Source organism: Salvia hispanica, chromosome 2, assembly GCF_023119035.1.
Source record: "Salvia hispanica cultivar TCC Black 2014 chromosome 2, UniMelb_Shisp_WGS_1.0, whole genome shotgun sequence".
NCBI lineage: Eukaryota > Viridiplantae > Streptophyta > Magnoliopsida > Lamiales > Lamiaceae > Salvia > Salvia hispanica.
In genome coordinates, this window is record NC_062966.1 from 11882707 (window position 1) to 11896020 (window position 13314).

Here is a 13314-nt window from a genome sequence, read left to right on the forward strand (position 1 = left end):
AGATATGACTATATATTTTATATTTTTAAATAACTCAAAGACTACTTCGTTTTGGTTCTAATATTTAAAAATAATGACAGTTACAACAAAATCTCGAAACCTACAAAATGAGCGCATATTGCTTATAGTTTGAGACTTTTTTGTTTGTAAATCGTACTCAATTTGTCTTATTAAAGATAACCACTTTCTTCTCTGCCAATACTTATACACTAGTAATTTGAGACTAGGGTTTAAAATATATTTGCCTTATATGAGGTTTTATGCTATATTCTACTGTAGTAGTATTTGATTACATTTATATTTCCCATCGTATATGCAATAAATTGATGAAAGAAGAATTATATAGTTTAAAATGACATCTTGTGAAATGGCAGATGCAGAAATAATTGGAGGAGATATATCGAAAACTTCCCCAAAAATAATGCAAATAATAAGGTACTGATAGAAATGCATAACTATTGTGACAAATGTAGCAAAGAAACTGAAATAGCTCTATTAAATAGTATAATCCATTAATTTGAGATTGTGATTTGTGTTGAATTCACGTGATTTCTACACATTTTTCTGCTAAATTTCCCCCGTGACCACACCACCACCACCCTTTGCCTACTGCTAATATTTTTAGACATCTAGGTTTATTTGAAAATTTTGGACTTAAATCTATTCCAATTATTTAAGATGACTCCTCCAATTTTTGGCCTTTAATCTATTTCAATTATTTTGACTGGAATACATTTTAATTTAATTAAGATTGATTATTCGATTTTCAAATATTATATGTAATGTACCCCTACTTGAGATTGCTTTAATTCTTTACACAGTTCAACTGCAGACATTTTTCCAAATTATGATTGAAATTTTATAAACTATTTCCTGTATTGTCCGATCAAGACAATTATAATAAAATAATTATAAACAATGGATAATAGAGAATCAAGAAAGATGAATGATGCAAATAATAAAGGAAGCAATTATGGCAAACCAACATGCAGGATTATGAATGATTAGCAAAGAATAATTATGACTTTACGATGGCGTCACTCTTAATTATATGAAATGATGGTTGGTATGGAGTATGGACTGTGGATAAGCCTTCAAATTAAAATTCCAAAAATAGAAGTCATGAATCACCACATATATGTTTGATTGCAATAAATCAAACACCACTTAAATTTCAATTGACATTTTGCAAACAATTATTTAATGTTTTTGGACCATAAATCAAGATATCTCCAAATAATGATGCCGATTGCTGGGGCACCTCATTTTTTGTCGTGATTAAAGGTTAATAGTTACACTTTGGCATAATATGAGCAAAATATTCTACACGAAAATAAAGTAACAAAAATGGGAATGAAACAGTAACTAATAGGAGTAATATCCAAAACACAAAATGGTCTGGTAAACAAATTACAAACGAACGAACCACAATATGATAGACTTTATCAGCTTCTGCTACAAAAGAAAGCATGGCAAAATATAAATCTAATGATCCAAATCAATGGTTTTTTTCACTCAAACTCTCAGAAGGAAAAGGAAAAGAAGGCAGAAAGATAGAGAGTTCATAACATAACGTACAATATTTCATACAAAGTGATGACAAACAACTTCATCTACATTCCTTGAGCAATGTACAAAGTAAAATACATATACACCCTTCTAACTCGACAAATATAAGATGATTAAAAGGATGAAGGGAATGAGGAACTCCAATGAACATACCAACCAAATCAAAGAATTTAAATCTGCTTCCTGTTTTTCAGACTACAAACGGAGTCATGAAACGTATATTGAAGACAAGGCAGGAAAAAAGAAATCACTCTTCAGCGCAGACATCACATAATCAAAACCAAATACCGGAAGAAAACTCGATGATTTGTAAGGAAGAACACTTAAAAATATAGATGTGTCCAGATCCAGGCATCATGATAGGTGTAGAGAGAGACAAACCAAAAGCTTTGAGGCGAAGCAGGAATACGTTTTCTGAATTGCATCTCTGTTTTCTAGAAGAGATCCACTTTCTTTTTGTTCATGTCCTGCTTCCACTTGGGCAGCTTGTAGAAAGCATCTTTGGTCATTCCCATTACTGACACGAATTCCTCATCCGAAAGATAAGCCTGAACACCGCAATTTGGAAGAAAGAATCAGTGCCTGTGGATATGAGGTGGATAAATGTCTATTCAAGAACTAACAAACCTCTCTTCGTTTGAAATCAATCCCGGTCACAGGGTTGTCAGATTTGGCCTTCAATTGGTCGTAGCTGAATGTACTCTGACCACTTTCAGAGCCATTCTCCTCCTGAGCAGCCTCTGGGTTTGATCCTGAGTCCTCCCCATTGGTTTCTGGTGCGGTCTCAACTGTCTCATTTTCCTTGACTTTCACATCCTCTAGGAATTCTTCCGTCTCATTTTCATCTTCACTCTTCACTGGAGCTGAAACTAAAATTTTCAAAGTGTTAGCTATACAACTTTAGATTGGCCACGAAAGAGAGCATGATGCATGAAATGACATCCTAAAATACCAGAAGGGCGAGCTTCTCGTGGTGGACTTCTACTTGGCTGGGAAGGAGAGACGTCTGCTGGTCCCTTCTTTTCGGCAGTCAGAACATTTGATAAAGCAGCCACTGCAGCTGCTCTCTGTGAAGCTGCACTTTTCCCCCCAGACCGAGGGGCCGAAGTAGCTTTTGGAGACGAAGTTGAACTTGAAGTTGAAGTGAAGGCAGAGTTCAAAGCTGCTAAAGCAGACGCTCTCTGAGTCGGTCCCCCATTGTTCGAACTATTGGACCTCTCCTGATTAGCAGATAACTTAAACCAAGTCAATTATAGTTCAAACAAAGCCCTGGTCATTCTCCAATCAAGTAACAATGGGTAGTATGCATAGAAAATGGTATTTTATGTTTTAGAATAGCCTGTAGGCAAAAATAAATGCAAAATCAAATGAAACAGCAATTAAAGGAGAAAATTTACACAATGATGAAATTCAACATTTATGCACATAACAGCACACTATTCAATTTTACCTCTGCAGCATGACCACCACCCCCAAAGAGTAGCATGATCTTCTTCTGGAATGAATTTCCATGTGCCTGTTATCAATGAAAAAGAGAGCATTGGTTAAAACCGGCACCTATGTAAAACCATCAGACATGGCCACCAGACACTCATTGTAAAACACATGCACATAGGCTAACTCTGTTGGTCTAGTTAATGCTTAAACAGAATAGTGAATTCTTTGGTTTACAATCGTACAATGACATGCAAATCACATTTATGCTTATTAAGTGGTAGGTGCAGGCTTTTTTTATGAGGGGGTCTTATTGTTGTGTGATAAAGCAGCATTTGCATTAATGAGAGACGTATTTTGGCCAAGCCAGGGACTGTAAAAATAGGGGGTGTTGAGGCTCCCCATCATCCCCATGCGTGTGACCCACCCTTGCTTATAAGAATTAGACTGCTCATCCAACTAATCCATATTTCAGCTCTACAATGGTGGTTTAGGTGTTGAAACGTAATGGGCATGAGCACAACTAGCAGGAACCATCTATCAAAATCAATAACTTCAGAAACAAAAATGTACCTTGAATTCTAAGAAATTATGAGGCGTGAAAGTTCGTCCCAAAATTGGTTTACAAAAAGAAATAGAACACAAGAAAATCATATAGCACTCCAGAGAGAGAGAGATGCCATACACTAGCTTTGGCGGGGTCCCAAGAAAAATAGGAGGTGAAGAAGCTTGGCTCATTTCCTTCTGTCACTTTGTATAATGGAACCTTTGGGGGCAACCCCTCCAAGGAAGCAGCCAGTTCAATATATTTCTGCATAAGCTTCGCTGGTCAATGAACCACAAACAGAAAATAACTATAACTGAAATGTAAGATTTTTTACTACCTGGCCAATTTCAAAGGCATTTTGCTTCTCTTTAGAGTCAACTGATTGGCCAACCCAAACAAACACCTCAGCATTTGTGTCAAGTATCAATATATCTTCAGTTAAAAGGTCATCTTGAGAGAAGTTGTATATTTCTTCCACCTGCATAATTATATGTTATGTCAGAATACATAGTTGTAGAGTATAAACAGCTAAAACAAATTTCTGAATCAATTTTCATCCAGTGTATACCTCAAACTTTCCTGGGAGTACATGTGGCAGCATGTGCATCAAAATGGAAAAAGGTTAGAACCAGACCAAAATTATTGCATTCAGGATGCCATTAATCCAAAATAGTTAATAGTATCACTAAGAATCTTGATACCTTTATTGAAGGAGAATGCGAACAAGTGGGGATCTCTGACAACCTCAGATGAAACCTTCTTGCTGGTGTAGCTTTGCTTTCCTCCAAGAGGAAACCAAAATGATGAGCTTTCAGTTCCTTCTTTGGTGTGTTTGATGGTTGATCCCGGCTGAGGTCATGAACATTATACGATATTTTAAATGATAAAGCCAAAGAACTGACTTAAGACTCATGCTAAGCATCCAGACGTTGATTCTAATAGAATATGGGAATTCAATGCGTTCAGACAAATATCTCATCAACTAAAGAGAAACTAATTCTTAAGATAATATAACCACAGTACAGCAGAAATCCATGGTGAAACAACAGTATGAGCACGATTTATATTTCTGCCACATTGTTTCAGAAACCAAGCAGACATATGATAATATACAAATGAGCAAATCAATTTTAAACAAGATCCTGAGATCTTGAAGTTTACTGCAAGAAAATGCTTACCTTCAAAAATTCAGCAATTTGGGTTGCCAGCTGTTGCTGTTCAAAGGTGCATTGATTACCCTGCCAGCTGAAAGTTGAAGATCCAGATTGCAGAAGAAAACATTCGTTTGTGTTTAACGATGTTGCCGTCTAAGATGATAAGATAAATTTTGAAAAGCAGAATCAGTATGGGCAAGCAGAATAAACACATAGTACAACTCATAAACTCTTCACAGTTAGTTCTGACATTAAATTGAAGCCAGTAAGTTGTTATCTGACCCGCTGTTTACTTTGATCCTTAAATAAAATCTTAACGCTTTAACTTTCTCAAGTCCATGAACACTGTCCTATCTTTCTTTCTTGCCTACCATGTGAAAGGGTTTAAGTTTATGTTAGCATCAAATGAAGCTTCGGCTAAAATTGTCCAGAAATGAGAGCACAGTCCAACTACTGATGAAGAATAATCTAAGCGTGTCAAAGAATATGTAGACAAGTGAAGTTCCAGGTACAGAGAAATAAGACAGAAATAACTAGAGGTCAAACAAGGAATCTTACTGCTTCAACTTGAACAGCCTTATTGTTATGCGGTGAAGTCCCAGATATGCGGATGAGAGCGACACCATCAGAAGTGTATGTTTCATCATTTAGACCTTTGTCAGCAATATAATTCTTGTACCCCGAACTCATTCCACCCTAACAAAACAATTTAAGAATGATGGGGAAAATGATAATCATATAAGGTTTCTTTGCATATTACAAAATGTTTCCTTCCCTCCATGAAGTAAACTCACCTTTAAGACCACCATATGCTGAAAGATTGCAACAAACTGTGGCGGCTCTTTCCCTTGATATATCATACCCTGCACAATGCATGGTTTATAGCTTAAGTTCCTACATCTAATTGCTTTGATCAGAAACATGAAGTTTTATCATTACCAGCACTGGCCTCCCCTTCAGTGAGTTATACATTGTGTTGGATAGTTTTACAGCCATCTTTTCGTCCTCCTGAAAATTTGGTAACCAACTGTTAGCTCAGTTTTGTAAGCCATCATGCAGAACATTGACATAAGAACTCTTAGCCAGATCTATATCATAACATAGCTACCACACTGAATTTGTATTCAGCGTTCCGCCTCATCAATAAATCACTCACAAGTTTTTCACATAAACACACATGTAAATTCTTGACATACTCAAATAATTTGCATTGCTTTCACACTATAATGGCAATTTATAATACCTCAATGCTGTCTTTTCCTATCCAACAACACAAGTAGTAGTCGTCTTTTCTTTCATGAGAATGGTATGTGTAGAGGACAATATAGCAATCCCCGCTGTAAAATTTGCCAATATCTTCAGTAGGTACAGGAGTTTTGGCACTACCATTGATGCGCCAAACCTGGAAATGTAAAATAAATGTCACATTTTACCATGTCAGAAACAAACTACTAAGCCAACCAGAGCAAAGTTAGACCTCTGTCTTTCCACCTCCTTCAAGCAAGGGAGGGACTTCTTCATTTACAGGGGCACTTTTACTGGCTCCCTTCATGACACCACCTTGCTGCTTCAGTAAGGCTGCAAAATATCTTAGAAATGTTAAATACTGGAAGACATTTTGCAGTAGCATGTACTGAACACCTCAGGATATACCTGCTACTTTTCCCCTTCCCTCCTCAGCAACAGGTGCAGCAGATCCTGATGGCCAGGAATCAAAGTTCGACTTGAATGAATGAGTCTCATAACCTTGAATTAGCCGAGTTATATGCGTTGACTTAGGCCTATTTTGGCTAGCCACAAAATCCTGAGATATGATTTGCATATGAGTTTACAAGTACTAGTTGCAATACCAGCATGTGACAGTCCCCTACCTCTGCAACTTGAATGGCGGCTTTCCTCTCATCAACTTGAGTAACCCGGCCAACCCATACAAATACATCAGAACCACAATCCAACATATAGCATTTGTTATTCTCCAAAAGTGACTTGGAAAGTTCGCCATCCACGATCTTAACTTGACCATCAACAATACTGTCAAGAGGCAAATGAAAGAAGTGATGAGCATTTACTTTCTGGGGCTGTATAATCATACAATAAGAAGACATTTAAACAGTGAACAATATTAACATAAGAAAGCCCATACAAGCACTTTAAAGCTTGAATCGTGTGAAAAGTGAACCAACTAACAAAAATAAACAATTCCTTATGCTAGAAAAAACTGTTCGATATGTAACCAATCCAAGAACCACATTACATGATTGACGATTATGATTATGATTATGAATATGATTATGATTATGTTAGGTGCATGTGCCATGTGAGATGAACCTCCAAGGAAAACAACTGATACTGATATACTTGCATACTGATATATTGTCAATAAGCAAGCATTTTATAGCTCAACATCCGCATAGAATGTTACGACTAAAAGAGAGCTATATGTGTTGAATGCTGAAATATTTAGATTTGATACTGCCATTAAGCACAACTAATTACCTAAAAAGCTTGGCAGGGGTCTTTTCTGGTATGATATCATCTTCAGTAGCAACCTTCTTACCAATTGGAGCAAACCCACCAAAGAGTACCCAAAATTCACCAGAATCCGTCTCAGCTTGTAATTTCCCATCATCTGAAGTTTGGAATGGCATTTGCATGCTATTAGTATATGAATACAAAACCATAGAAAAATAATAGACTTCCATATAGAGGAACAAGACACAGAATATACTAGATATTATTATGACTGCACTCACCAACAATTGCAACATCACACGTCCCCTCATGATACTTATCCTTTAAAAACTGAATCACTTCTAGTGCTTTGGCCCTTTCCTGAATATTAGAGTTTGCACCATTGAACTGATATATCTTATCCTTGGTGTCAAGAATAAAAACATCGTCATGGTTCAGCGAGGACCTTGAAAATGGGACCTGCAGTTTAAGGAAAACCAGTTGATTATCTATTTGGAAATTTTCTACATAATACTCTTATATTTTGATGCTCACGACATGGAAAATTAGTCATGTCGCTATGATGTTGTAGTAGTAGAATGCTCCAATCCTACCTGCTTTAGCCTAACAACTCTTTTTCCTCGACAAATATATAACCGGGTTTCAAATTCTTCTTCTTCAGTTTTCCTAAATCCAGTGGCAACACCACCTTCCAGTGGAATGATGCATGGTTTAAAGTAAGACAAGAATTTGTCAGACTCATGCCCTTGTAGTTCTCTGTACTGCACAGCACGGCCTCCTAGAGCAGCATCAAGTTCGACAGTTTTAATAGCAGCAGTCCCTGCTTCATCCTAAAGCATTGCAAATATTTGAGTTCCAAAGCAGATAAAAGAAAGTATACTATGAATACAAATGTGAACAAGATCAATACCTGGCTAGTGTCCTTCCCAAGCCAGAAGTGAATGTCATAGAGATAAGAACCTCCCTTACCAGAACTAGTCTGCACAGAGAAGCAGGTTGATCCAGAACATAAATCCCTTAAAAATAAAATGATTCCAAAAGATTTAACGAAGTTGTCTTCTCAATAAGGTGAGGGATCAGACAAGCACACCTGAAGTATAATATACGAATCTCCACAGCAGAATTTACCATAGTCGGACTTTGGCAAAGGAACCGGTTGGAAGTTCTCGATCCTCCAGATCTCAGTCCCTCTGTTCGGTATTAAGTTTAACAAATCAAACTGAATGAACTGAAGTCTGAAATGGCTAATATTTAGAAGTCTTAAATTATATATTTAAATATACAATCAAGCTGGACATGTTAGTTAGCTTCCATATGTAAGGATACACTCTCTGACCCGCTCCTTGAAAAGCAGGCTCCAGAGCTTTTGCTGAGCTAGACATTGTATGATATCCTTCTGAATTTCAAAACAGGGGATAATATCTCCAAGCTCCTAATGATGAAAGCAGTAACCAGAACAAAGATTAGGCTGAATGCAAAACTATGACTTGTAAACTCTAAATTCTCCTATCATAGCCTCTGCAGTCATTAAAAAGATAAATAAGAGTAGAGAATGAAAATTTACGTAAAGCAAGCAAGAAAAAATCAACTAACCCTTTTAAGGACAAGAAAAGAGAAAGGCAGAAATATGTTAGGCTGGTTTGAGTAATGATATATAGAAGACCAATTTTTCCCAACAACGGCACACAAGTAATGGAATATAGCCCAACTACTACTAATTCAAGAGTTTTACATAATAAACTCACTTGACTAACCATATTAACAGCAGCAGGGTGATCAAAGTGTATCACTTCAGGCTTGTACATTTTATTGACTAGTTAAGGGGGAGGTTTTCTTTGAAACACCAAACTAAATAATAAACTCGAGCCAGTTGCCAGAGCCTCCTCATTACATTTTCATAGCACGATTATATTGCTAGAATCCAATTGTTTAAGACTTTAGAATTCCAGCCAATGATACATTTCTCAATATTCTCTCTAAACCAGTTCAGTGAATCAGGGAGGAATGAATTCACCAGGACATAACATCCCTATTGCTTGTGGGCTTGTAGCCAAGATAATGATCTATAGCAAATGGATACCAGAAAAATAAGTCTCAGAACCCGCCCAATCAGTGTCACTCAAATAAAAAAAATTCTGAACGAGGTAAGAATGGAGTCTTCGTCTAGCAGTTCAGTATCTAGTATGAAATGGACGATATCCATACAGGTATGGATGCAAGCAGTATCAATGCATGACCTAATCTCTATCCACTAAAAGTTTAAATAGGCAGCAGAGTTGGGAAAAAATTCTGTATTATTATATTGTGATTTCTAGTATAGAATTGACTACAGCATGTTCACATATTTCAATATCAGAAAGACAGAAGAAAATGGGAAATTTCATACGACATTGACAAAATGGCCACATGCCATTCTGAAAACAGTTATCATTTAATCCTTGAGGCAAAAAGCCCACTACACCAGACTGTAATTTGCATTGGGTATATCCTAATGTCCTGCTTGAGACACAATCCCTCAAGTTATTATTTTGAGACTCAAAAAATCTCAAGCTTCCAACTTCAACGCAGTATCACATCGCGTCATAAAATTAAGAGATCATAACAAACTATTTGAGTTCCCGGTGAATCGAATTGCAAGCAATCTATCCAGAAACAGTTGGAATTTCATCGTTAGCAGAGGTTACAGCAAGAGCAAATCTTTTCACATTATTTTTCTAATTCGATTAACTAATAAACGATGAGCAAGAACTAAATTAAGCAAATAACTCATCTCACAAAACCCCAAAACTCGGATCAAAAGAAATCACATCCGAAAATCGCGGAGCTGGTCACATAGTAGTATAAAAGTTAGCAAACAGTTCATGAAACCAAACAGAAAAAACAATAAAATGGATCTAAAAACGGTCCAACTTGAATAAGCAAAGCGCAAACCTTTGAAAGATCTCTTCAATTCTATCACACTTCAGCCCTGTCGCTCTCTATGAAATATTGATGACCGGAGATTTTAGAGAGAGAAAGTGTTGAAAAGAGAAAGGTTTATAGGTGGGGATATGAGAATAGAGGTAAGAGAGCTGGCAAAATGGGGAAAAAGTAGAGAGAGATTATGCGAAAAGCTTATTTTAACACAAAAACGGGGAAATTAATAATTGCTTCGTTGTAGTATAAATTTTCACTTTTTTATGCTTTTTACTATGAATCTGGATTTAATTTCTCACTTTAGTAACTTTGTGGGGCTTTTGAGATATGCTGCTGAATTTATTCAGACAGACAGTATATGCAATTATACCATTATAATGTGCATCATATACTGCAGAAAGATATTATATGGAGAGAATTGCAAAAAAAAAACACAGAGCACAAACATTTCCCAGCAAAGAAGATGATGGTTTTCTATTTTTATTTTTTATTTTTTTGGTAATGAAGAATGTCAATTTTCAGTATAAAACGTTTGACAGTGAAATTTAGTAAATTAGATTAAAGGAATGATTAATATTGTAACTGTACTGCGTTAATCACAAGATAATAGTATGTGCCGTGACTTTGGCTACTTTTCATAAAATTCCAACGCAAATGTGATTTGGAATTTTGGATTGTGATATACGATTACCTTAATTTCATTTTATTTTGACTATGCATATTTCTTTTTAGAGTGAATTTAGAGGTTCATGTTTTTAGTCCTTTAACACAATTTTTTTTTTACTACATGTGTCCGAAAAATCATTTTCGTCTTTATTTATTTATTACAGTAGTATTTTTTATTTTGCCTCTGAACTCATTGAAAGTATACTTGATCTATATTCATTCGTATTTAAGAATTCAAATCTAACATTACACATTTTTTTTTTCAATTTATGTAAAAACATAATAGACATATACATATTTATGGATAAAAAATACACATTAAAAACATCCGTATTATATACGTAAAGATAAATTAGTTAGAAATGATATCCTAAATACAGAATTAAATAAAATAAAGTATTACATGTATACAATTTGTTTAAATTTATATTTCTCATAATTTAAATAGGAGGCTTATTAAAGTTAACATAATTTGATATTTTCTATAAACTTAAATTTGGTCACCAAAATCGTGAACTTATCTCTTACAGTGAATTTCCCATAAGTTTTGAAAAAAATTGTTTAATGGATAATTCAGTAAATCCTAAGTTGATTTTTGCGACTAATTTTAAAAATTATAGAAAATATATACCAAATTTTGATTAAAATTTATGGTTTTAGAAACGAAAATCTCTATTTTATTTCTCAGATTTTTTTAATTTTCGTTGTATACTGTATTAAATATATATGGTCTGATAAAACATATTGGTATTGGACGAAAGTATCCAAATTGATTATTAAATATGTGGATATTTTCGAAGTGCATGAATGAGGGTATATCTGTCACTGTCACTCTTCCAAAAACTTTAAACAATTGATATCTGTCAATTTCTACTCTTCCAAAAACTTTAAAATTGAGTATTTTTTTTAATGTATTTTACATTATCTGTTTGACTGTTTCATTAATTTTATTTATTTATTTATTTATCTTTAATCAGATTTTATACTCCCCTTTTCTAATGTTTGATGGGACATGTCTATGATAAATTCATGACACTATTTTGCAATTACCATATAAGAATATTTGATCAAATATATTTTTCCATGAAATAGATGGACCATAAATTTAACATGCTAAAATAAAGTTATAGTGTAAGTTTTTTTTTTTTGGGGGGGGGGGGGGGGAAGGGGAAGCGTTTCATCTGTACTATTACTAAAAAATAAAACTCATTTTTATATTGAAAAATATTTTTTATAATTTTTGAAGGAACAACGTTGGATTGATTAAAAGTATTCAAAGATACAATCTGAAAATAAAGACCATAACATAAAAGGAGGATACATAACGGAGTTAAAAGCTATAATATACATATATTGTTTAAACGACGAACCCAAACAACTACCACATCATGTCTATGTAGTAATAATTGTTGACATTCTGATATGACGGCTCCGTATTCGATCAATCGTGTGATGTGTTCATAATGGAGAAGACTACCCCCTTGTGCACTTGTGTATATGATATTTGGCCCAGGGCAGTGTTGAGAAACATACTGAAGCATGGCACGAACGGCTATCACTTCAGATACACGGGGAGGAAAAATCTCATATTAACAAGATGAAAACGCATGAAGAAATAAACTATCATGCGATATCAATAAGAACCTGCGCCAATCATCTTGGACTCCGCAAATGTAGTTGCATTCGTATAACACCGCCAGTTTTCAGATGCGGCTATTCCAGTAGCGAATTGTGGAGGTTTGCGAGGAGTTGTGGGGTCTACGGGAAGGCATGTCCATTTTCCACATTGTGCCGTTCCATTCTACAAGCGTTTTCCGAGCTTGGTCAACTATTACTCCGGGTGGAACACAATTTCCACTCCATACTGCCTGATCACGCGCCCACCAAATCCGCCAAGAAATCATAATAAACTCCTCCACTAAATGTTTGTTGTTTAACTCCTTAATACTTTGACAACATTCTACAAAAGGAAGTGATAAAGCTGTTTCACATTTTCCTCAATTTTGCCACACAGCGCCGGAACCGCAAATAGTATCAATACATATGCCGCGTTAGGCCTGTCAAATCGGGTATCCGCGGATACCCGATCCCGAAATTCCAATACCTGATACCTGACCCGAATTTGATTTTGGATGCCCGGATACCCAACCCGGGTATCCAGTCCCGATTGTGATTTTGATTTTTTTTTTTTGGAAAATTAACTATAAAATTTTAGAATTGATTTAATATTATTATGTTCGAATTTAATACAATGTTGAAGTAGTATTCAAAAGAAAATAACTACAAACTTTTAGAAATATACAAAATTATTGTAGTAGTTTGAATTTAAGAGAAAATAACTACAAACTTTGAAATACAAAATTCATAAGTTATAGTACTAACATATTAACATCTTTCATTCATCCACAATAAATCAATAACCATCACAATTCATAAGTTTAAACATCCATCTCTAATATTAATAAACATCACAATCCCATAATTCATAAGTTTAATCATTCATCAAGAATAACCATCACAATTTATAAGAATCAAGATATAACAATAACATCATCA

General features: G+C 35.0%; 1 protein-coding gene across 3 annotated transcripts; it reads right to left on the minus strand.

Annotated features, from left to right (window-relative positions):
• Nucleotides 1-1540: 1540 nt before the first annotated feature.
• Nucleotides 1541-10380, minus strand: LOC125204977 (villin-3). Of its 3 annotated transcripts, none has more exons than XM_048103757.1 (23): nucleotides 10108-10380; nucleotides 8503-8608; nucleotides 8267-8366; nucleotides 8087-8155; nucleotides 7770-8006; nucleotides 7458-7635; nucleotides 7201-7333; nucleotides 6576-6735; nucleotides 6358-6508; nucleotides 6182-6282; nucleotides 5948-6106; nucleotides 5644-5712; nucleotides 5499-5567; nucleotides 5263-5400; nucleotides 4729-4857; nucleotides 4252-4399; nucleotides 4119-4129; nucleotides 3888-4028; nucleotides 3689-3814; nucleotides 3020-3085; nucleotides 2522-2789; nucleotides 2197-2432; nucleotides 1541-2117 (listed from the first exon to the last, which is right to left on the minus strand). In XM_048103757.1, exons 2-23 carry the CDS (start codon nucleotides 8556-8558, stop codon nucleotides 2004-2006), a joined length of 2859 nt encoding a protein of 952 aa, XP_047959714.1. In that variant the 5' UTR covers nucleotides 8559-8608; nucleotides 10108-10380; the 3' UTR covers nucleotides 1541-2003. The 3 variants fall into 3 exon arrangements, with proteins under 3 accessions (XP_047959714.1, XP_047959713.1, XP_047959712.1); XM_048103756.1 differs by having other exon boundaries at nucleotides 2197-2438; nucleotides 8503-8694; nucleotides 10108-10378; XM_048103755.1 differs by having other exon boundaries at nucleotides 2197-2438; nucleotides 10108-10377.
• Between the last annotated feature and the right edge of the window lie 2934 nt (nucleotides 10381-13314).